The sequence below is a fragment of the Phoenix dactylifera genome, chromosome 1 (assembly GCF_051530095.1).
Source record: "Phoenix dactylifera cultivar Ajwa chromosome 1, Ajwa_hap1_PhDact_Kaust_v1.1, whole genome shotgun sequence".
In the NCBI taxonomy this organism is placed as follows: domain Eukaryota; kingdom Viridiplantae; phylum Streptophyta; class Magnoliopsida; order Arecales; family Arecaceae; genus Phoenix; species Phoenix dactylifera.
The window spans coordinates 2,418,467-2,443,240 of record NC_143190.1 but is presented as its reverse complement, the minus strand read 5'-3'; the positions used below and the strand labels follow the sequence as shown (position 1 = coordinate 2,443,240).

The window sequence follows — 24,774 nt, the reverse complement described above, 5'->3', positions numbered from 1 at the left end:
ATGCCAGGCTAACCCGATGATCATCTCGGGAGCAGACTAGCCTGAAGCCCCGACCGGTCGCCTCGGCTTGCGCCAGCCTTGGCCGACCAACGAGCGGAATTCCTCGATGCTCGGCCCTCGGATGCCAGGCTAACCCGATGATCATCCCGGGAGCAGACTAGCCTGAAGCCCCGACCGGTCGCCTCGGCTTGCGCCAGCCTTGGCCGACCAACGAGCGGAATTCTCCGAGGCTCGGCCCTCGGATGCCAGGCTAACCCGATGATCATCCCGGGAGCAGACTAGCCTGAAGCCCCGACCGGTCGCCTCGGCTTGCGCCAGCCTTGGCCGACCAACGAGCGGAATTCCCCAAGGCTCGGCCCTCGGATGCCAGGCTAACCCGATGATCATCCCGGGAGCAGACTAGCCTGAAGCCCCGACCGGTCGCCTCGGCTTGCGCCAGCCTTGGCCGACCAACGAGCGGAATTCCCCAAGGCTCGGCCCTCGGATGCCAGGCTAACCCGATGATCATTCCGGGAGCAGACTAGCCTGAAGCCCCGACCGGTCGCCTCGGCTTGCGCCAGCCTTGGCCGACCAACGAGCGGAATTTCCCGAGGCTCGGCCCTCGGATGCCAGGCTAACCCGATGATCATCCCGGGAGCAGACTAGCCTGAAGCCCCGACCGGTCGCCTCGGCTTGCGCCAGCCTTGGCCGACCAACGAGCGGAATTCCCCGAGGCTCGGCCCTCGGATGCCAGGCTAACCCGATGATCATCCCGGGAGCAGACTAGCCTGAAGCCCCGACCGGTCGCCTCGGCTTGCGCCAGCCTTGGCCGACCAACGAGCGGAATTCCCCGAGGCTCGGCCCTCGGATGCCAGGCTAACCCGATGATCATCCCGGGAGCAGACTAGCCTGAAGCCCCGACCGGTCGCCTCGGCTTGCGCCAGCCTTGGCCTAGCGCCGGAAGAATTTCCTGAGGCCTAACCCTCGGATGCCTGGCCTAGCGCCGGAAGAATTTCCTGAGGCCTAACCCTCGGATGCCTGGCCTAGCGCCGGAAGAATTTCCTGAGGCCTAACCCCCGGATGCCTGGCCTAGCGCCGGGAGAATTTCCTGAGGCCTAACCCTCGGATGCCTGGCCTAGCGCTGGAAGAATTTCCTGAGGCCTAACCCTCGGATGCCTGGCCTAGCGCCGGAAGAACTTCAAGAGTCAGGAGTCGGCGAGACGCTACCAAGAGTTAAGAAGAGGAAGGACGAAAGTGAAATGAGGAAACACTCTGTTTGCATTAACTTTCGTTGCATCAGGGCCGAGACCCATACAACATGGCAAAACGCCAACATACAAAGAAAAGAACAAAGAAAAGTACAGAGAGTCAGTTTGGAGGAACCCCTGAGTCGGGAATGGCGAGCACGTCCACGAAGGGTGGGGAGACGGTTGGAGAATCGGAAGGCAATGGCATCGGAGGGGAGTCGAGGAGGGAGACCCCACTCAGGTCAATTCCGGGATATTTAGCGGACACCCTTGCCAGGCCTTCATCGAAGCCTAAGGCAAAGGAGTCGGACCCCGCGTCCGACATGTCACGGATGAACTCGGCGGACTGACGATAGGCCTGTACCGCCTGACGCCCGATCTCCGCGCTCTTCTCGGCCAGCGCAGCCTCCGCTCGCTCCGTAATCTGAGCTTTCGCTTCCATGACCTTCGCCACAATCCAGTCGTCCGCCTCGGAGGAGACCCTCAGCAGATCGGCCCGAGCCTCCATGTGCCTCACCTCGGCAGCGACGCGAGCAGCCTCAGCCTCCTCCAGGCGCGAATGAAGCTCCTGGTTGCTCGCACGAGTCCCCTCCAAGGCCGACTCCAATTCGGCCAGCTTGGCTTCAAGAGATCGAGTTCGGTTGCGGGCGTTGTCGGCCGACTGCTGGGCCTTCTCCCACCTCTCCCGAAAGTCGGCAGCCTTCCGGGACTGCTTTTCGGCCCACTCCTCCGCCTTCCTGATCTCGCTTTCGAGACCCGAGGCAACCTTGAGTTGCTCCTGAGCATCCAACAGTTGCCTCTCGAGGACGGCGAAGTCGAGTGCCCGCTCTTCGGCCACCTGGAGCCTCGTTTCGAGGTCCCTGGTCGTCCTCCCCGCCGCAGCCTGGCCTCCCTCCTCTACAGCTTTCAGTCGGCTCTCGGTCCTTGCCAGAAGCCTCGCCTGCTCCTCGTGGCTCTCCTCCAGGCGGATCATGTACTGGGCGAGCTAAGAGATAGGAAAAATGAGAGCGTCAGACGGGGATCAACAGAGCCTATAAACGACGAAAGCGACCAAAAGAACACTCACCGACATGAGACAGACGCAGCTGGCAGCTCCGACTTCAGGGATGCTCATCTGCCGGACCTGCCTACGGTCCCTCTCCAGCAGCACCGTCTCGACGAGGTTTCGGGCGCCGGCGAAAGTGAAGGCCGACCCCGACTTCGCCCCGGAGCCGGACGGTGGTGCTGCAGCCTTACCCTTACCCATCGCTTGGGAGAGAGTCATGCCAACCGTGCGCGGGGCAGGGGCCGCGCCAGAGATCGACAGGGTCCCGCTCGGCCGGGGCCTCGGCGCGCCCCCCCTTCTCGTATCATCCGAAGCCGACCGAGTCGAAGATCGGGCTGGGGACCGACTGCGTCCGACCCGGCCGCCCCGGGCGCGCTCGGATGACACCTCCGGAAAAACGATAGTCTCATCACCGGAGGGCTGATACGGCGTCAACTGTCGGTCCGAGCCCGCGGCGTCCCCCTGATCGATGGGCCCGGACCCGTCTGTCGGCGTCGGAGTCGCCTGCTGGCGGGGCTTCTTCGCCGGTGGGACCCCGCTCGGAGGAGTCCGTTTTTTCCTCCGGACCGCTTCCAGTAGGGACGCCCTACTAACAGCCATTGCCTTGTCCGACTGCATGACGTCGTCGATTTCTGCAAAAAGGACGAGATGGTTAGAAACTAAGAAACCGATGGAAAGAAGAAAGGAAAGAGGAGAAAAGAGCTAAAAAAGAAGAAGTGGTGGCGGGCTCACGGTCGGCGGGGACCGAGCTCAGACCGACGTTCACCAAGGCATCCTCAGAAATAAGGCTAGCCACCGGGGGGAGCCGGCCCTCGGCAACCAACCCCCTCAAGACGGCGACGCCATCGGACTCCTCCCTCGACAACCTCGATAGGCCGATCGGGGACTTCATCGGCGTCTCCCAGGTTGTCCCGATTCCCCAAGAGGGATCTACGTCGATGAAAAAGAAACGCTCCTTCCAGCCATGAATGGAGGAAGGAGCCTCCTTGACGAAGCCGCACCCTCGCCGCGCCGCAAAGCACCACCACCCTCTGTCCCGGGGGTGGCCGTTCAGGCCATAGCATTCCCAAAAGACGTTCAGGGTGGCGGAAACCTCGTGCATGCGGCAGAGAACCTGGAAGGCCGTCAGGGTACGCCATGAGTTCGGCACCAGTTGCGTCGGCGCCACTCTTAAACCTCGAAGCACCTGCACGACTAAGTCCGAGAGGGGAAGGCGGAACCCAGCCCGAAGGATGTCCTCATTGATGGCGACCTTTCCTGGAGGAGGATGGGACATCCTCTCCTCAGGCCCCGGGAGCGTAACGTTGCAGGTTTCGGGAAGGTGGTACCGGGCCACGAACCTATCTAGGTCTTCGGGGACCAGCTTCGACTGAATGCGGTCTGCTCTTACTTCGTCCATCCCTAACGGCCAGTGAATCTACGGTCAGGACGGGGTCAAGAGGGGAGAAGGGACCGGAACGACTGGGGTACACTAATACGAAAGGAGAAAGTACGGAGGGCCTTAAATTGCAGAGTGGGGCAACTCACCGGAAGGGAAGGAAGAACGGCTCCGAGAGCGCCAAAGGAGGAGCGAACGAACAGTCCGACGGCAACGGCAGCAGCACAAGGGAGAAACTCGAGGATGCCTGTGAAGAGAAAGGCGGACAGGGGAGGGCCCCCGGCTAAATAGGCGGAAAGGCGGGTGACGCCTCGGTGACGCCAGAGGACGCCTGGCTGCCGAAGGTTCGTTCGCGCCCCAAAGGCGAATCGACGCCATTAAGGAAGGATGTCCGCCGAAATCCGCAGACCGCCAGATCAGCGACAACCGCCATACGCCGTAAAGAAGGCAGGGAGCTCGAAGCGCGCGCGCCTTTCCGAGGGATGGCGGCAATCTCGAAGCATCACTCCCTTCACCCGTTCCCCTCCTGGTTCCAGGCTCGGAAGTGGGGGGCTACTGTTACGGGGGAACTTAGCCACCATGCCCCACATGACCGGCACGCGCGCCCGGGAAGACTACGGCTGCCCCTTGATCCAGCAATCCGACCTCGGGTCGGATATCTTCGGCTCCGCAGCCCGACCCCGAGTCGGCTGCCCCTTGATCCAGCAATCCGACCCCGAGTCGGCAATCTCTGACAACAACAGACCGTTCCCCTGAGGCACGCCGCGGCCCCCTGCTCCACTACTCCCTGCAACGGCCGTATCCGACGCTGTTTCACGATCCCCTGTAACAGCCGTACAAAGCGGAACTCCACTACGCCCTGCCATAGCCGTACCCAGCGCTGCCCCACGACGCCCTGTAACGGCCATGTCAGTGGCAACCCCATCGCGCCACACGATGACCAATCCCCAAAAGAACCCCCCAGCCTGGTATATATGCGGCTGGGGGGGAAGGGGGAGGGTAAGCAAGATTTTCCAGAGTATCATCTTACCTGCTACCTCTCCTTCTCCTTCGATCTTCCCTAACTTGATCGTCGGAGGGCCCCCACTACCCCGGTGGTGGTGCGAGGCTTGCTTGCAGGTTTCCCGGCGGAAGGTGGAGCGCAACCGAAGCAATTCCAAGGGAACCCCGTTCACACCGCTGTGCCAATCGTTCTCGGTTTGAACCTCCAGCAACAGGTCTCATTTAAGTTAATAGTTTGGCTAATATTTTGTTAAATTATGGGTTAAAGTGTTGGATAAAAACAAACCTCAAAGAAATAAGTATAGATTTTTCAAATTGTTGGATATACATATAATTTACTCCTTATCTTAGGGGCTTTTTTAAATTTACTCATCACTTAGGGATAATTTTGAATTTTTATATAAGGTAAATGGATTTACTAATACGGTTAATATAACTGGATATAAGTGTAGATTTTATAAATTAGTGGATATAAGTATAATAAATATAAATTTTAAGAAAGTTTTTATTGTTCACTCTTATTTAAATTTTTATTATCAAAGGTTTTAAAGATTTTATAATACAAAAATATAAAAGCAGAAAAAAAAAAAAAAAGCAGCCCGTATTTCTCATTCATGTTAAAATATCCCCCGAAGTCGTAGTCTCCAAATGCGCGTCATCTCGAATCAACGGGCATGGAATCTCCGACCAGCCCTATTACCGTGCGCTCGTTAACCGTCCCTGGCTAAAATCTAATACAAATCCAACGGCAAATACTCGATCTACTGAGCACAGTGTACATGTCCCAATCATACGTGACGTGGCGATTAACTATTGGCTATGTTTGTGGCTCGCTCACCCAAGAAGTCTTCTTTGAGTCAGGAATTCAGCACCAGTGGGGACTCCATGTCGGGTACTGCGAGGATCTTTCTGGACACGTATCGTACGGCTACGATCGGCCATCTGATTCTAGGAAGATCGGACGGTTGCAAGTCGGGCAGGATCGGGCGTGGGCCCGGGCGTCCAGATCTCTGGTCAACTGGGCTGAGTCACCGCCACCGGGGGCGGTCGGCTCAACGCCGGCTTTTTCGGGGCACGCGGTTTCGTGAGTGAGAAGAGCCATGAAAGGTGAGTTGCAAATTGCCCCCAACATTTTGCTAAAACCACGAATCTGCCATCTCCAGGCTGATAAAAGCTTTCCATGAGGCCTAACCTCACAACAAAATGATATTTCTAAGCAGCAACTTATAAGGATGTTAAGCCATAAGAATAATTAAAAAAGCAAACGTTATACGTAATTAATGTTTTTGGTATTTGAAATGCATGCGATTAGAGCATGAATGGCTTTCATGCCAAAGTGGGTCATAGTTCATGGTTCCAAATACTATTTGAGTGGGGATATTGGGATTGGGTTGAGGAAAGAGGTCAGTTCCTGTCTCTCTCTTTTATAGAAAAGAAGATAAAGTATAGATGAACAAGGGGCTCAAGAACATGGAAGGAGGGAGGGCTGAAGGACCTGGTTTCACAGTAGTAGAAGCTAAATTCTTGAGAAGTCAATCATAATTACTTATCAAAAACAGTTATGACTTTCCACCGAGTCTTGAGTAAGACTACATTTAAGTTGTGATAGATATAATGCAAGTGGGAAAGCTAACACCAATAACTTGGTCCTTTCATACAAGAAATACCTTGAGTTGTGCCAACTTCAAATGCAAAAGCAAGCAAGAAATATTTGATAGGCTCAATGGCAATTTATATTTTGTTTCATGACTTTACCTAAATGTGTATAATTCACAAAAATATATGTATTTCAGAAAAAAAAATTGCAGTACGGTGGAAATGTGGCACCATGAAGGTTTGGATGTTGGACCTTCTTCAAGTGCAAGCACTTATCAAAGTGGTGCCAATCAGCTGAGACAAGACTAGTTGGGATGTAAATTTAGAAACTAGTAAATTTAATACAACTACTTAACATGGGTAATCAAATATTTAGCCTTGCGGATTTATAACAAAGATATTAGTCTTTTGGATCCAAGGTTACATTGACTTGTACTCATCAAGATTCTTTTTTAACTTGTAATAGATGTTTCCTGTATAGCTCTATGCACAGATCTTTTTATCATTATAAGAAACTTCCTCCTGCATGCAAATAAAGTTGAATTATCACATAGGAGAAAGTGGCATATAGCTGGTTAATTATTCAAGAAACAATATGCATCCTATGGTATTGCATGCAAATTTCTGCTAGTTATAAAGTTAATTAACCAGCTTACAGATTGCACTAGTAAGGACCAACAACTATAGTCGTTGGATATTCGAATCCTAGGTGTTGCTAAAAAATAAATTTAGAATTATGCTTACTGCAAAGGTGAGCAATCTAATGGAAAATACAAAAGCTTGCTTGAGAGGATATATATTATATGTTATGGAGAAACGGCCATCTGCAGATGGAAAATTTTGTACTTTCTAACGTTGAAAATGCTGTAGACCTCACCTAAATCACCATGTCAACTCGTGCGGGAGAAATTATACCCTACACTATTCATGCACCTCATCAATCACAGCATTTTTTTTTTCTATGAAGAAATTATTAGTTGAGCTAGATCCATGCACCAGCTTAGCAATGGATCAGTTCAACCAAAAAGCAACATACACAAACACGGACAAAAAAGAAAGAAGAGAAAAAAGATGGCTCGAGATACATATTTGTCCGTGTTACTTTCTGGTTAGATTGATCCACCATCTTAGCTGTGGATCTGGTCTAATTAAAAATTTCTTATTCATATAGGCTCTAGATATATGATAATTGGTTCAGGGTATGGCCATATCAATGCATGCAATGTAGGGCATAATTTCTCCTCGTGTTGGTGAGTATAATGCCACTATAATCATTATGGTTTGGCCGTTCTCTCTTGAGTTGTTTAATCCAGGAAAGGAACAAGGTGCTACTCTTTTATATTATCTTTTTAAGTCGAAACTTACAAACACGGTTGGTGGGTGAGAAGACCACAGGGAATGCAAGAGATGCATATATTATCCACGTAACACAAGTTAAAACCTTATAGTTTCAAGGAGTGTGGGATGATAAGAACAAATCCGCTATCAATCCACATGAGGCTGTTCTGCTTGGGCCACTCTTTCAATCAGCAGTGTGAGAGGAAAAAAAAAAACATTCCTTTTACCGTTGCACTCTCGATCGACTTTGCTATGAAATAATTGTACGTGTCCTGTTGGGTTCCACAGTTGAGGTCGATGCCTTCGGCTCCACATGCACCAACTTATGTAAATGAAGCCAGAGGATGCTTGATGCCGAGTAATCAAATGATTATTGCATTTACCTTAAAATGGAAGTCGAAGAATCAAAGTAGGATGGAACTTTTTTTTGTTAACGAGTAATTGTCCATGAGACTGTTCGCCTGTATCTTTCAGTTCTTCGCCATCAAGTTGTCCTCTATCCATCTTTCCTTTCTTTTTCTCCAAAATACAGAGTTCTTTCCTTCCCATGGCCATTGGATTGTGTTCACCAATATATCTCCGGACAAATTATATATATATACAACCTAGTAGCAACCTATTTACAACTCCAGACAAATTGATATACAATTTCTAAAACATTGTGTTTACCAGTATATAATATTATTTAATACCCAATGCACACCTCCATACAAATCGATACATATCTAGGCAAATTGATAGATCAAAAATATCGTATTCATGTGTACACAGCATATATTTAGATGATACACACTCGACAAGTTTTTGATACGTATTTTAAGTTTCTTTAATATATATTCAACAATAATCTAATAAATATCTTCAAGCAATTCGATATACATGCAGGCAAATTGATACATGCTTTTCATAATATCGCATCTACTAGTACATAATACATGTCCAAGTAATATATATTCGATAAGTTTTCGATATATACTTTAAACTTCTTTGATGCATATCTAGAAGCGACTTAAAATATACCTCTAGATAAATTGATATATAATTTATAGAATATTGTGTTCACCGGTATATAGTTTATAGCCACATGATACATACTTGGAATAGAGGAGAAGGAGGAAAGCCTTAGGAACATACAAAAAAAGAAGGATAGCTTAACCAGGAATAAGATAGAGACATATGACATTATGAATGATGCTTTTTGTATGCATATCTATATCTATATCTATATATATATATATATATATATTAAAGCTATAGGATGGACGGCTGTTAGTAATAAGAATCTCATTCCAATTTGACTATTTAATTTTTATTCTAAGATGGATACAATAAGGTAAGTGATAAAAAAAATAAAAAACAGAGCTCGTATCAGAAGTTTTTTTTCGGAGTAATTGGCGGTATAAATGTAAAAAAAAAAAAAAATTAGACCCATCCGTACGGTCGTACTTCCCTTTTTTTAATAATTAAAAATTTCCAGTGACTCAATCTAGCGCGAAGCAGACTGGATTTTTTTTTATCAGAGTTAGATTGCAGCTATAATAATTTCATATAGTGCTCTCCTCACCCCTTTCTCCCCCCCGTCCCGTTCTCGTGCCTTCCCTTCTCTCTCCATTTCCTGCTCCTCTCCCCCTGTTTTCCTTTCTCTCTCCTCAAAAACCTAATCTAAACTACAGATTTTGTCCCCGCATATAAAGGTTTAGGTGTTTCAGAGATTAGATTTGGCATAGATATGTATATATAGGTAGCGAGATCGAACGGGTTTAATGAAAAGGGTATTGATTGATTCCATTTGTTCGGCAAGATACTACCTTTGCTGTTTGATCGACTTTTGTCTATTTGATTCATATTGAATCCTCTTCCATTGGGTTTTGATTTGGGGATCTTTGGAAGAGATAAAAGAGGGAGAAGTCATCGACAAGAGTGGATTTTGATCAGACATGGGGAAGAAGAAATCCAAGAAAAGATCGACCTTATCGATCAGCACCGGCGGCGGCGAAGGATCATCGGCGGCATCGGAGGAGGCGGCCGCAGCAGCTCGACAGGAGCCTCCAAGAAAGCGAGGTCGAGGCCGGCCGCGAAAAGTTATAGCAGAGGAAGAGCAGTTCAAGGAAGAAGAGCAGGAAGGTGACGAAGGCAAGAAGGAAGGTTCCAAGAAGAAGAAGGAAAAGTCCGGAGCTTCCTCCTCGGCTGCCAAAGAAGAAGAAGAAGAAGAAGAGGAGGAGGAAGCCGTGGCAGCGGAGCAGCCCCATCAGCCGCAGCAAGAAGAGAAGCCCAGAAGCAGCAGAACAAGGAGAAAAAGCCAACAGCCTCGTAAGAGCACTTGAACGAATGAATCCATTCCGTTGCCATCTCTTTGTCTCCCATTCGCTTATCTCTCTGATGTGTCCGTTTGGTTCTACTTGTTCTTGTTTCGGAATTGTAGATGTTTGTTTGCTTCGGCTTTTCATGGTAGCTCGGAATTGTAGTCAATTTATCGCTTTCTGCTTGTGGGGGGCTGAAACCAGTGAGAGGAACCATGAATTTCGTACCAGGTCGAGTGTAGGTGCGTCTACATCCAAGCCAATCTGTTCTTCGAGACTGTTAAGAGTTTTTTTTTTCTTAAAGAGAAAAAAAGCAATTGGAAACGTTAATTAATTGACCGGCTTCGAGTTTAGTGAATGTTCTTGGGAAGAAATGGTTGGTCAACAGATAGACCGGGTCAGTGCCTACTTTTTTGTAGGTATCCGTGGATGTTGCTAATGTTTGGGCCTACTAAATTATAGCCTTGCTTCCTAGTCATTTAGAGCCTTCGAAGAATCACGATGAAACATTAATGTTTTTTTTGGAACTACTTGCGAACCCGACCATCAATTAGAATGACTCAAGCTGCAGTGTAAACTTCCAAGGGACTTTTATCTAACTAGGAAACTTTGTTATTTACCTAGCTGCTCCCACTAACAACAAGAACGTCGCACCTAAGAGTAAGAAACTTTTAAGTGATAAGTTGGTACTGAGAAAAAGAAGCTATTAGTTAGAGTGCAGCAGACTAGATCGCCTCTTATATTATCCATCATTCTGAAGATGTCATTTGGACAAGTTTAGCTTGCATCCTAGATCCATTGTACTGTTTACTTTTACTTGATATGACAGATTAGACTTACTTATATGAAATGAAATGTTGATTTGACCAAAAAAAAAAAAGAAAAGAAGAAGAAGCTATTAGTCACAAGTCTAGCTGCTAATTCTTTGCCTAGCTTCAGTCTTCTTTTAAATGTTTTGGAGAACCTTAGATTGTTGGTTTTTGTAGTAAGCATCTTGGATGGCTGAAAAGTTTTTGGGCAAATTTTTTTGGACCTGCCAAATTTAGAAGGGCTAGTAGGTATTCCCTCTCTATCTAGGGTCTATGTGTATCATCTGATGGGGCACAGAAGACTCAGTTCACCATGATGGCAGAGTAAAGTCCAAACCACCTTGAATCATACATAAATGACAGCATGCCTCGTGTCGTTTTCATGCGTATAGAAAAGCTAACCATGCAACTATCACATGCTGAATGCAACAAGTGGGTGCTATGTAGCCTGTGATATAAGCAGTGTATGATACGCAAGCAACGTGCCTTTGCAGCACTCCTGCAAGGTGTCAGCGAGGTGCAATCTGTTCAAAATTTGGCGAGCCATACTAAGAAGCAACCAAAACTTGAGAAGAAACTATCACTTGCAGATGATAGAAGCATACTAGGGAGTGAAAGTATTCAAATTGGAATGGAACTGAGGTACTAGATTGGAGTGCGTTAAGGATTGAGAATCCAGCATTTTGGGTCGTACTTGTAAAACAATCATGAAGACAGCAATTATTGTTCCCGATGCTTTATATAGGACACTTTGCCCGGAAGCCAACAAGTTTTCCAACAGGGCATTAAAGGTTTGAATTCTATCTTTTGGGTTTTGGGGCCTTGAGGAACGGCTTTCTGGAAACGTTTAGTTGATGGTCCCTGAGATTGTGCAGTCTCCCATCAAATAATGCCGGGGTTGGCCAATTGGAACAAGCGTTGGAGCTAGAGGGGTCCATTTAATCTGGATGGACCACTGACCATCTTCACCCAACCGAGCTTTCAAATGTCAGATCAGTAGGTGTGTAATGCTGCTTGTAAAAGTGGAAATACGAAGACTGTCACAATGAGATTATAGGACCATTTTGAGACCACCACTGACCTATCCCAAAATAATTCGGAAAACAACAACGGCAGCCATTGTTACCCAAACTCCCCTGCCCAAGAACCAACCAAATTAACTGGAAAAAATCGATGAACGATGGAAGTCGCAAGAATAGTTTGTTTTTCCTTTTCAATTACCCAATAAAGCACCGAATTAACTAGAGAATCCGAGTAAGATGGAAATCGCAATGATAAAAAAAACAAATGGGAGGGGCTCTAATCACAGACGACACACCGGCCTACTTACTAGGTTGGTGCCTGAGCCCTCATGCAGATCAAGCCAAAAAGTTTCTAAATCGGAATAGAGGACCCGACAGCACTTGGAATCAAACCCTAACTTCTCGCTCGATAAGAAAACTAAAACTGCAATCCAATATAGCTTAGAATTTCTTCATGAAAGAATCTGATAAAGCCAACCCCAAATATCAGGGCAAGACTTGATGGTCAGGGTCATAGATTCCGACTTAGAACTATTCGCAATGAGCTGCAAGGTTTATTAAATGTCCTGACACAGTAGCATTGCTTTACGTCAAAAGAGCAGGGGAAGAAAAACAAGTAAGAGATCGCCATAAAGCATAATATTTAATGGCACAACGAGCATCAGTATCTTTGACAGGGGACTCACTCTGAAGCTTCAGATCTTCGGCGGCAGCCAGCTTACCGTTGCGTCTGTGAAAGTAATTCGGAAAGCAACTTGATGTTGATAACGATCTGGACGAATAGCCACACAACAGTGATGGACAGGTAATATATTATTATATATGGTAAAGCATGCATGTTCCAAGGAAACACAAAGGTGAGAGTATCCTGTGGCCATGTTTGTTAAACTATACCGTGGTCTTTTAACCACAGAGTTAACATATGCTTCTAGTGATGCACATGCTGGGGCCTCCAACGCTTGCTGAAATTGCTGTAAATAGGGCAAAAGATACACAGGTTGCAGGTCCCCATTGCAGGGGAGCAGCCTCTAATCCAATCCTTGCTATGGAGTAGGGTCACATAAGAAGAGAATGGTCCATTCACTTAGCATTTAGATATAAAAAAATACGAAAACAGAGTGCAAGGCAGCAGACAGCCATCAGAATCCACCTTTATAACACAAAAGAGATCGATTCCACATACATTACCTGTTTTCTAAACAGTGGGTTTATGTCTCTTTCTTCCAAAAATTCTGTTTGGCGCGGACAAGGACAATCAAGCTCTCTAAGCTCTCCAGAAGCAATGAGTCTGTTCTCCCCGGTGGGTCCATATTTTAGACTAAAGAGGGTTCTGCCAATAGATGCATCTTTTGACCCCCCTTTTATCATTGAATTTGATCAAAATCCTCTTTAGAGGGCAGGTACATGCAAAAGTCATTTGATTGTATTAACATCTAAATAGAAAAATATATCTTGCACATCTAATTTACAAAAAGAATCTATACCATAATAAACAGTATAAGCATACCGGACCGTGGATCTTGCTTAAAACTTGTTAGCTACAGAAACATTGCTTACCTGTCCCAACCAAGCTTCTGGTGCCATTTAGGGAGCCACTGGAGAGCCTCTAATGCTTGCAGCTCCATGGCGCCTCTCCTTTTTATAACGAGATTGATCTGGATCAAATCCACCTTCCTCAGCACCATACACAGCCCAGGAAGGTGTCAGGGCCATGTAGTGTTCGCTTTTAAAAGGCTTCCCAGAAGCAACCTGCATTTCGACGAAGGTTTGTTGGTTTTGTACGTGACTGATCAAACAGATAGGGATTGAGATGAGGTTTACCAGCTCGTGGAACCGTTCATAATCTATCCATGTATACCACTGACCCTTGACCTTAAACTTGCTAACTTTTGCTAGAACAACACAGCAGGAGTGGACATGCTCGCAAGCAACCTCATATTCGCCACTGCTTTTAATCGCCAAAGCCTCTGAAAAGGCTCTAACATCAGAGTGCCACGGGACATTCTCCATTGTCAATTTTGAAGTGGCAGACCTATGATAACAAGACAAGAGTAAGCATTAAGAACCGTAGGTCATATAATAAATCAATTTGCTTTGGTGAAAAAAAAAAAATACAATCTACTCACGAGCCACAGTATGTGACGCCTTTCATTTCAACTAAATCTGGTTTCCCAATGCCCAGCAAGTTTGCATATGCATCTATATCTTCCGCATTCCATCCCTTAACTAAAGTTAAACGGTAAACTGTACGCTGTTCTTTGTCTCGCAAAGCTTTTAACGAATCCTGTCAAATTTTAGGTAAACATCATTGAGAAAATAGCATTTTATCAGCTTAATCTCCACCAAATTCATATCTTAATGAGATTAGATCACCTTTCTGAGTTGTTACAAAAAAAAGAAGCAATATAGACATAAGGAATAAACAAGTTTATCTATGGTCAGACTAAAAACCCTTTACAGTGTGGTCACAGTGGTCCAGGAATACTCAGCTTTTTCTTACACCTGCACCCTCCCCCCAACCCCCCTTTTCTTTTCTAGGTGTGCTAGGGAGATTTTGTTTTTCTCTTTTTGGTGTTTTTTATTTCGTTGTTGTGCACAGACGCATGGGTTTGGGGGATTAGGCAATGCACAATGACAAACTAACCACCAATGTTCGCCAATTGTGGTTCCAATGCCACCTGAGTGTTCCATAAAATGCTAGGAAGAAAGACAAAAAAAACTAGTGATGGCAAAGATGGATGGGTGGTGATCACAGAGTAGGGAAGATCAGATTTCAGAATTCTTCGGACTGCAAAAGTCATCAGCAAAGGCTGGATTTCCTAATTGTAACAGAATTTGCATGAACTCAAGATAATATATACAGTAAACATAACTAACTATGCAAGGCAATTTAATGCCTGACACTCTTTACAAACATAACTAACTATGCAAGGCAATTTAATGCCTAACACTCTTTACAGGCGATAAGTATGATTCAACCAAGCCCCAAATCATATTCGACTAAGCATGTATAGCAAAACTGATGCAAAACAACCTTATGACAAGCAAAGCACACAATGATTTATTGCACATGTGAAGAGCAAATGATCAGCCCAATGCCTCGAAACTTATCCCATTGACATCATAACAACAGAGATATTTTCGAAAATTTCCAGGGGCTTAACTATTGTTGATACAAAAATTAAGCAGCAAGCATGAGGGTAAATAAAATGATAAATTAATGGGGGGAAGAACACCCAAGATTTAGAATGATATTTGAGTGAACTCCCATTCTCAATGTTCACACATATAATACAACATATGTGTGTTTAATGTAGAACCATGCACACCCAACATGTTTCATTCCACTTCAAAACTCATTGCGCATCAGGAATTTTCCCAGTGTTCTGATACCGGGAAAGAACATATTAGTTTGACTTTTTGTTTAAAAAAAAACCTGGAAAGTGCGCAGGAACCAGCAATGATGAAGATAAAGAAGAAAATTCATTGCAGAATCTCCTGCTGAATGAGACCTGGCTGTCAGAAATTTCATAGCTAGATACTTTCAAAGATTAGAATTACTTAGGCGCACGTCTTTCTTACCAAAATTAGAGTTTCTCTTCCATGACTCTTAATCAACTAGGCAAGTCCATCTATATCAAAAAGCAGTAAAAACAAGAATGGAAACAGACATGTCGCCCACACTACCAAGAAAGCTGCACATGAAAGCACTTTCAAGAGCATCACAGTAAAAGATTCATTACTGATTGTATGAATACTTACAACAAAACGCTCCCAGAAGTCGCTAAAGAGCGGCCTATCAATTGCCTTCAGGCTGTCTTTTGTAGCTGCATCTACACTCACATATAACTGCAAGCATCAGAAGGAAGTCAAACTTTAAGCAGCCTCAATGTTTAGCTAGGGTTCACAATTAATAACTTTTAACATAGGCACAGGATTACCTGAGTAACAGGTCTCAACATCTTTATCCTATCTGGAAATTGTGCATTTGTGACAAGGAAGGTAGAGATATGTCTAGAATGCAGCTCATCAATAAGTGAATTTATCTCTGGATACATGATTGGTTCACCAACCAGAGATAAAGCACAATGCTTAGGAGAGAGACCTTCTAATAACTGCTCCTGCTTTACACCTTCAAGAAACAGTAACAAAGGCGTCAGATTTCATATTTGAGACAATGAGCAAAAAAGAATTCAACAAAAATGACCTTAAAATTTCATAAAATCAGCTCCCTAAAATTAAGGAGATTTTGAAACAAAAAAATAATTTTAAGCAAAACAGAATAAATGGAAGAAGATGTGTACAAGATGCTATTACAACACCAAGGTGAAAAAAAATCTTTTTAAAAAAATATGTGTTCGGTGTTTAAAAGCCTCAGAAACTTATACATGCATATTGTACAACTCAAGAGCGATAAGAGAGGACACCAGTTTACTGAATTAGCTCACACTCTCATATATCTTATGAAGCCATTATCCAAGTCATGCTCATGGAACGTAAACTAGGGGTGGCAATGTTTAACCAGTTTAATTTAGTTCAATCCGTTGTGGGTCAGCTTGGGTTGTTTTATACAATGGTCATGTTCGGATCTGAATTTTCGACCCTTTAATAAATATGTCAGGTTCAGGTTGACAGATTTTTAATCTAACTTGTATCCGACCCGTGACCTAACCCATATCTGACCCAAGCTGACCTAATTGCCACCCCTAACTTTGACTACTGCAAATATAAGTACAAATACCAACACTGTCAAAACTATCTGCATTTACCTGCTTTGGCCAAATGAGTACAACACAAAGAGCTTAAAATGCTGAATGGCACACTACCATGAGTTTTTGAGTGATTTAAGGATGTCTTGATGGCCTAATAGAACAAGAAGGATACACATAAACACACACCTGGGACACCTTTCATTTGCTTAATCATTTTAGTATGCTGGTCTATGGCAGCATTTACGATCACTAAAGGATCATCCATCTTCCATCTCCAGCTCTTTCCAACAGGATTTGTATGATGCCTCCAACAGAAAACACATTTATTTGCACAAGCCAAACTAGGGGTTGCTTCCATGCACCTGTTTCGTGAAAGAATCTGATAAAATCAGAGATTCAGAATTAAATGGGAAAATTTACAGAAATTATTCTAATCCATACAACAGCCAGCCATAGTTTTTAGAATATACAAAATAGTCAAGAAAACTTATCTACTCCACCCACTCAACCCCAGAAATATCTTCATCTACTTTCTGTTCTTTGTGATAATGAAAGCAAGATTGCATAACCTATCCCGTTCACATATTACTAGATCATTAGTTCCAGCTCATGCCCATATAATTCTTCCCAACAACATTTGTTCTACAAAATAAAGTAATAAACTGTCTGCCATAACATGGATCTACACCTTACATACCCTCTTCCACTTTTGTAATGGATCAATAAATATGACAGCCTTATATTATCCATCTCCTACATAAAATAAAAAAAGAGATTACTAAGGGAAACTTAGCTTTTGCCATTACCCAAAGCAAGCCGTGAATACTTTAAAATCTTTCGAACTGTTGAACACTTTGATTGAGACCACGTTACCCTACATGATTAACCTTCTAAGGAATGCTAAATTTGGTTTTCAAAGTTTGCGGTGGTTGATATTCTTTCTCCAAAACGATACCCCATAACTATGCGTCACATAAACCAAACTCCATGATAGTAAGGCAATTTTATGAACAGCCATATTAGTAATTAACAGGAGAACTTTACCTCCTTAATCACTTGACATATGCTTGTTTCTACGAGAATATTAAATATGTTCCAAAAAGCATTGCGATCAAAGTGCTCAAGAAAAAGTTTCAAGAAAGCACAGCACCCAAGGATTTAAAATGCTAATGATCATAGCCATATAAAATAGTCCCCAGCATACGAATTTATTTATATCAGAAAACATCCACATGTCTAATGAGCATTCCAAGACTTCTAATACTTGTAATCTTAGCATACAAACTTCAATATCAATTTGAATGAACCTGCAAGGACTGTTTTCATCTAAGTCTGAGAAGTTGACTGTTTGCTCCTTTAAGAATTATTACAGATTTCATTTAATAAGCGTTGTTTAATAAAAAAATGTTTAGCCCTGACCTTAGTTGATAACAAGATTGTGCAAAAATCAATCAAAAAGAAATTAGATGCTAGATAAAAAAAATCATATTATTCGTGACCTTCACACAAATGATTGCACACCAAACACATCAATTATGAGAAAATATACTAGAGGAAATATAGGGCGTGCAGTTGATAAATAACAATCATCACCTATGACTCTCTATGCCATAAAATGAATGCTTGTAACAACCACCACGACCTCGGAGTTGTGACTTGGTCCACCTACAAAGTTTAACTCCACTATGTGAACCAACAATTTTATATCCCTGCAAAGATTATGCACATGGAAAAGGAGCATATCAGTTTCATTATTTGGAACTTGTTGGAAATTAAGAAGACGGAAAGAAGTAGATGCGAGATTACAAACAGTAAAATTGAATGCAAAATAATAGACAAGAGCACGTGCATATGTGTGTATCTTGTGCAGGATTCATTTCAAAAACTGCCAAGTTCATGCATTAATAGACCAAACAACAAAGGGTAAATTACAAAAACTTCCTGAGATTATGGGTAAATTAAACTTACGCCCAATAGTTTGAAAAACCTACACTTACCCCCCTAAGATTTATTTTTTTCCAACACTTTAACCCACAACTTTAACAAAATATTAATCAAACTGTTAACCTTAAATGGGACCCATTAGAAAATTTTAAAAAAATAGCCAAAGTAACCTTAAGCGACATAATAGCACCTAAGGACATAAGAAAATGTGCGACATCCTCCTCCCACCCAGGGGCAATCTTGACTTTTCGGATGAGGTAAATGGTTTCACCAATACCGTTAATTTAATTGGGTGTAAGTGCAGGTTTTGTAAACTATTGGGTGTAAAAATAATAAACATAAACCTCAGGGGAGCTTTTGTAATTTATCCTAAAACAAAACATGAAAGGCATTGCCATAGAACTAGCAGAAAAGATGACCTCACCTCAAATAAAAGTTGCACAGTGAATTGAGCAATAGTTAACCACTAAGGGGGGTGGGTGGGTAATTGGGCTGAGCTAGGGTCTGATCAAACCTAGCTTGAAAATAATTTTCAGCCTAAAGTTCGAGATGACTGGGTTCATTATTATTATTTAATTGAGGATAATTCGAAACCAAGCTGCACATTCATTGACTTAATAACCTTAAGTCGAGCAAAAACTATTTGAGCTTGTAATAGTTCAGGCTTCAATCAAAGCTTGGTTTAAGCTAGAAATAATGTTTAAGCTGATAGGATGTATGTTTTTTCTCGCCCTAATCACCCCAAACATCAGCCATTGTATCTATTGCAACGGTTGATTACATCTATGCTTGCATTATATAATATAGTTACATCCGATTCCAAGCCTAATTAAGCTAATTTTTTCCAGGCTTGGCTTGAAATTGAATTTGAGCTTCAAAACCACGATTCAATTCAGCTCAATTAACGGCAAACTGAGCTGGATCGAGTTTATATTCGACCCAAGATCTAGCTAAAGTCAAGCTGCTGGACAATTAATAGCCTTATCCACTGCTTTACAAATCAATAGATTGTACTCTCTGTAGTCTGTACTATTGAAGTAACTTAAAGTAGGTCAATAGTCGGTATTTGATCTAGTATGTTAAATGGTAGGAACCTTGGAATTTTTTTTGCCTTTTTCTTTATTGAGGTTCCAAATTGAACAAGAAAGGCGTTGCAACTTTACCATCATGACATTACCTTCAGTTGCAAACCATAGTCACTCCTAGCACGCTGCTATTGCAGGGAATTGTTTAAGGTTCTTTTCTATCTCTTTCTTTACATAAGGCCGGTAATCACCATGTTACTTATAACACCATATAATGCTTTATTCTTCCCTTTCCAGGGGGCTCTCTCTCAGAGAAAAAAAATCTCCATGTATTATAGTCCCCTCTCCAAAGGGACTCTCTCACTTTCAAAAAAAGAAAAAGCTCTCCCGGGATTCCCCTTTAAATCAATCCCTATGCATCCTCTTTGGACCATATCCAATGATGTCTTCACTATCATGTCCATAGCTGGTGCAAAGATCTAGTCTATTTAACCCAATCTTGGAAAGTTGCTTATTGTTGTTGGATTGCTTGTACTTTCCTATTCTTTGCTGACAATAATATTCAGCACTCACCATATATGATTAACCCAAGCTGCTCTCCTTGCTAAGACTTCAACATTTGTTGTACATGAATCTACAAACACAATTACTTACACATCCCATCAACTTTTGTAGGTGTGAGTCCTAAGATACTTTTAGTAAACTCAATTTTAGTCTATAGTTCTGATTATAGCATGCATCACTTCAACAAACGCCACTGTAGAATTAAAGAGCACATAACAGCAGAAAGATCAATTAAGAAGGCATACTATTGAAGTGTCACGGACCCAAGGAAGGTCATTAAGTTTTACTGGAGTCAACAAGTGATAACTATGCTAGAGAGAGTAAAGTGAAGAACTAAAATTCCAGACCTAGAGATGTGGAAGAATTACAACTCAGACAATCCATATAGTTAAGAGGAGGGATTAGAGCAAGCAACATGATAAAACTAAAAGCATGGACAATCAAATCAACGTGAGAAAAGGACAGGAGAACAGGCCACACATCAGAATCTCATTGAATGCTCCAAACAAATAAAGCTAGAAGCAACGCAAACCAATATCAAATAAAACTAGCTTCAAATGTATCCAGTCAGCTCCTAGAAAGATAAAAGAAGATGAGAAAATATAAAAACCAAGTCAAAACTTTTTGGGTAATATATGATATTCTATAATAACTCTTAATGGAAAAAAGCCAAGAGGAAAACTCCAATAAGCATTATATAGTAATGCCAAGGAAATATCTTGTTTTGTTAGAGTCCAGCATATTATTGTCGATTGAAGTTCACATAAATTCATCATGGTCTTATTCACAGTTCTAGTTTCGGATGCATATTCTGACATCTCCAACAATCCCTCTTATATTTTACTTATCTTTTACTCCATTTTATTAAAAAAGTGAAAAAGGTACACTTCTATATGTTTTGTTCAAATTATTGTATATCGGCTCAGCTTCCTTGTTCATTTCCCTAACTAGCATATGCGCAATTACCCATGTATTTCAGTGTTAAATCAGGTGTTTTCATATCTGTACCGACAAATAATGGAAAGATGTAATAACCAAGCTTATTATATTGACCATAAATTATGACTGAAAAAGAATAAAGAAAACCAATAAACTGATAGATGAAGTAGACAAGTTGGACTAGATGCACGGCTCGACATGATGTATGATGAATCACTGCCATCAAAAACCAAAATGATTATGATAAACCAAAAAATTCATCACTTTAGAATACTTTGAACTCATTAGCATAAAATTGTATTTGTTAGGCAAACAATTGGATTCTAGTTTAGGTTAGAAAAATTGATTCGTGTGTTTCCCTACAAACAATTACTTCTTGTACATGTGTTGTCTCCTTGAAGAGAATATCCTCGCTATTCCATTCATTTGGATATATGCATGCAAAGTATAAGCACCGACTAGCATTGTCAAAGATACTCCAGACACTTGCCTAAGCTATTGGGCAAGGCAAGAAGTTCTTGAGCACCTCAAGAGTCCCCTAGGCGAGCCAAGTTTACTAAGACAACACCCAGGTGAGCACCTAGGACAAAGTGAGAGGCGTTTGGGCAAGCACTTCTCTAATGTCCAGCAATATTCCTTCTATTCCTATACTTCCTATGCTTTTAGATCTTTATTAGCTTTATTCTGGGGGGTCATAATGATTTATTGAAGTCATTATAAACAAAAGGCTACTCTTGGATGTTTGATGACTTACTTTTTTGGTGTTACATTTTGTTTAGAAACATCGAACTTTTTTTGGAAAGTGGTATCTTGTTATCATGTCTGAACTTTGAAGCCACCAAAGAATGTCCTTTAGTTTTTTTTTCCATTCTGATTTTTGCTTAAAAATATAATATGTGACATGCTACTTTGATGTGATGTTTTAAAAGATGTGAAAATAAAACATCTAATGTACGAGACAATTATGATTTTTGATGTTGAAACTGGAATAACTAATCTTATAATGCTTGTATTGTTTTCGGACAACACAGTATTTATTTCTAATGTATTTATTGGAGTTAGTGCGCTGTTTTTTCTAAGCAAGCATCTTTTTGGTGCCTAGCTCCTTAAGTGATAGAGGGGTCCTATCGCTCTAAGGGTGTTTTTCGTTTTTAATAACCTGGAGCATGGTAGTTGATCATAAGTGAAGAATCATCCAGACGAAAATAAGTAAAAAAGAAAGCTGCTCATGGTTGAGTTACAAGTTAAGGATCTTCTTAGATGGATAGATGGAAGCTTGTGAAAAGAGGACTTGAATAAGTTGGATGGTGGTGGCAAGTGATTCTTCAAATATGAAAAGTCAGGATGCATGAAAAAGGTAGATCTCCAAGGAGGTCATTAGATAATAAAGAAATCCATTAATATCATCTCTATATAAAATCCTCTTCAAATGTATTGCACACGCAGTGCAAACTTCTATCTTTAAGCAAGTCCAGGAATTGCTGGACAAATGCAGTTATTACTAACATTTAGCATCAATTATGACAAGACACAAAAGGAACATTCTACCAAACACAAAACTTAATAATATAATTGAGTTAAAGAATATTATCCAAAAAGTAAAAAACCAGTGTGACAGAATTACCTGCTTCTCCAAGCTTGTTGTAATGATTGGTGTCACCATTTCCCTCAGACCATTGTCACCATTTTGCCCTCCATTAGATAAAGCCCCAGTTGATTTCCTTGAAGGAGCTTTACCAGCGATGTCCTCCACATCAACAACAGCTGATTCCATAGCCTCCTCCTCCTCTTCCTCCTCCTCTTCCGAATCGAAGCCGTTGCTCTCTATAATAGAAGCTAAGTGCCCACCGTTCTCGCACACATCTCCCTTCAGTAACCCGATAACCTTCTGACTCCAGGAATCAAAAACCTCATCCATGTCTCCATTGTCCACATCGCCCTCCCAAACAGGCAGCATCTCCGCGGCTCCGACGGCCCTCATCCACCTTGAGAAGTCCTTCGCGGTGGCATTAAAGCTCTCGCCATAAGACCTCGACCCAACGCCGAATACCGCGAAGCGGCACCCGGAGAGGAGCAGCGAGCCCACCCGGAAGTCCTCGGCGCTCTCGGCGAGCCACCGGGCGAGGAACTCGGCATTAGGCGGGGGCTTCCCGTCCTCCCAGGTGGAAGCGACGATAAGAACTAGGGTTTCCTTGGGGAGGTCCTCCGGCTCGTATCCCCGGGGGTCGACGAGGTCGAAGGGCAGGGCGGCAGCGCGGAGGCGGTCGGCGAGGCGGCCGGCGAGGGCTCGGGAGGTTCCAGTCTGGGAGGCGAAGAAGAGCTTTCCCCTAGGACTAGAATCACGGTTAGGGTTTTGGGAGGAGAGGCGGAGAAGGCGAAGGCGGCGGGATTTCCAGAGGAAGAAGGAGGAGGAGAGGGAGACGAGAGCGAGGAGGGCGAGGCGAGAAGGGAGGGAGAAGGAGTGGGAGGTCGCGGTCATTGGTCTCTCGCTCGTCGACGCTTTGCGCTCGCCAGCGGCGGAGCTCCGGGGAGTGGCGTTCGTCTGCGAGCACCAGAGAGCTCCGTTTCGCCGCTTCGAAGGAGGGCAGAAGGTCGGACCGCTGGATGGGTTTTCCGGTCCAGAGGAAAGACGGGATGAAGCGGCCCGTAATCAGACCTTCGCTGGCTTTTATTGATACCAACTTCATATTTATAACATATCTTTAAATAAAACATTAGCTATACCTCTATAGATTTGACATAATTTAACTAAAATGTAAATATTAAAAATATTTGAAAATAATTTATAATTAATTTTAAAATATATATTTTATCTTCATCTCTGGATTAAGTAATGCATTTTTTAATCAAAAATATATTTCAAAATATACATTTTATCTTCATCTTCTGCTTAAGAAATACGGAGTTTTTGAATTCTTTCTTCCTTGTTAAATTGAATTTTTTCTTAAAATCCAACATTCTTTCCTTTATAGAAATCTAATGGTTTATGTATTTTAAGATAAAATTTAATTAATTTTACCATAAAAATATCTTAAATCTATAGCAAAGTCATCTTATTAAGATTATTTTTAAATTAAAAACTAAGAATTAGAAAATAAGCGGCAATTGCATAGTCTAAAGAAAAGGATTTAATAGTAATTTCAGAAAATGAGCTGCTTAAATTAAGATATATTTTGCAATGAAAATCTAACAATATTTGGAATATCTAGACATTAATCAAGTAAATTTTTAATTAATTTTTATTTTTATCTTTTTTTTTTTGCTACACCAAACTATATTGCAAAGATATGTTTTCTACCAAGTGATGAATAAATTTGAATTTTAAAGGATTTTGTAAGTATGCAATATTTGATGGCTTGAACAAAATTAATGTTACAATGGCCATCCATTACGACATCATCAAAATATATTTAATGTGCAAGGGAAAGATGAAGTGTTATGATCCTATCCAACTAATGATATAATAGCTATTTTTAACTTTTTCTTCAAGCCCTTTTTTTTCATTTACATTTGCTCAAAAAAGAGCATCCAATCTAAGGTAAAGCCTTGTTTAGTTGTTGGGAATGAAAACTAGTAATGATTTTTCCATTCTTGGAAAATTCATTCATAGAAATTGTCCAAAATGATTGTTTCAATTTTTACACTTGGATAAGTCCAAGTAATCCATCAGGGATGAAGCAAACCTAATACTAATATATCAGTATGAGTATTGATATATTTATATTATTAATAGTATAATATTATATTAGTATTATGTAATATTATGATAATGATTATCAAAATAGCATAATGTACAAATAATATAATATAACATTATTCAGATGTCCCATGAAGACAGAAGACTTTTGGTTTTCAGACCTTTGTCTAGATTATT

General features: G+C 42.5%; 2 protein-coding genes across 2 annotated transcripts; both read right to left on the bottom strand.

The window, feature by feature from the left end:
* Positions 1-1,222: 1,222 nt before the first annotated feature.
* Positions 1,223-3,032, bottom strand: LOC148714995 (uncharacterized). Its single transcript, XM_088716870.2, has 2 exons — positions 2,293-3,032; positions 1,223-2,211 (listed from the first exon to the last, which is right to left on the bottom strand). The coding sequence occupies exons 1-2, from the start codon at positions 2,887-2,889 to the stop codon at positions 1,348-1,350; spliced, it is 1,461 nt and encodes a 486-aa protein (XP_088572996.2). The 5' UTR covers positions 2,890-3,032; the 3' UTR covers positions 1,223-1,347.
* Positions 3,033-12,489: 9,457 nt separating this feature from the next.
* On the bottom strand, positions 12,490-23,563 carry LOC103702720 (flavodoxin family protein / radical SAM domain-containing protein). The gene is made up of 9 exons (XM_039114505.3): positions 22,525-23,563; positions 18,022-18,137; positions 16,615-16,790; positions 15,658-15,848; positions 15,479-15,565; positions 13,843-14,000; positions 13,538-13,748; positions 13,274-13,465; positions 12,490-13,103 (listed from the first exon to the last, which is right to left on the bottom strand). Exons 1-8 carry the CDS (start codon positions 23,377-23,379, stop codon positions 13,301-13,303), a joined length of 1,959 nt encoding a protein of 652 aa, XP_038970433.3. The 5' UTR covers positions 23,380-23,563; the 3' UTR covers positions 12,490-13,103; positions 13,274-13,300.
* Positions 23,564-24,774: the final 1,211 nt, after the last annotated feature.

Coding starts and splice junctions, on each gene's coding strand:
- LOC103702720 (XM_039114505.3), bottom strand. CDS start 23,379: ATGACCGCGACCTCCCACTCCTTCTCCCTCCCTTCTCGCCTCGCCCTC. Junction 14,001..15,478: donor ACTTCTGGGAGCGTTTTGTT/GTAAGTATTCAT, acceptor AAAATTTGACAG/GATTCGTTAAAAGCTTTGCG. Junction 13,749..13,842: donor GGCGTCACATACTGTGGCTC/GTGAGTAGATTG, acceptor TTGTTATCATAG/GTCTGCCACTTCAAAATTGA.
- LOC148714995 (XM_088716870.2), bottom strand. CDS start 2,889: ATGCAGTCGGACAAGGCAATGGCTGTTAGTAGGGCGTCCCTACTGGAA. Junction 2,212..2,292: donor GCTGCGTCTGTCTCATGTCG/GTGAGTGTTCTT, acceptor CCTATCTCTTAG/CTCGCCCAGTACATGATCCG.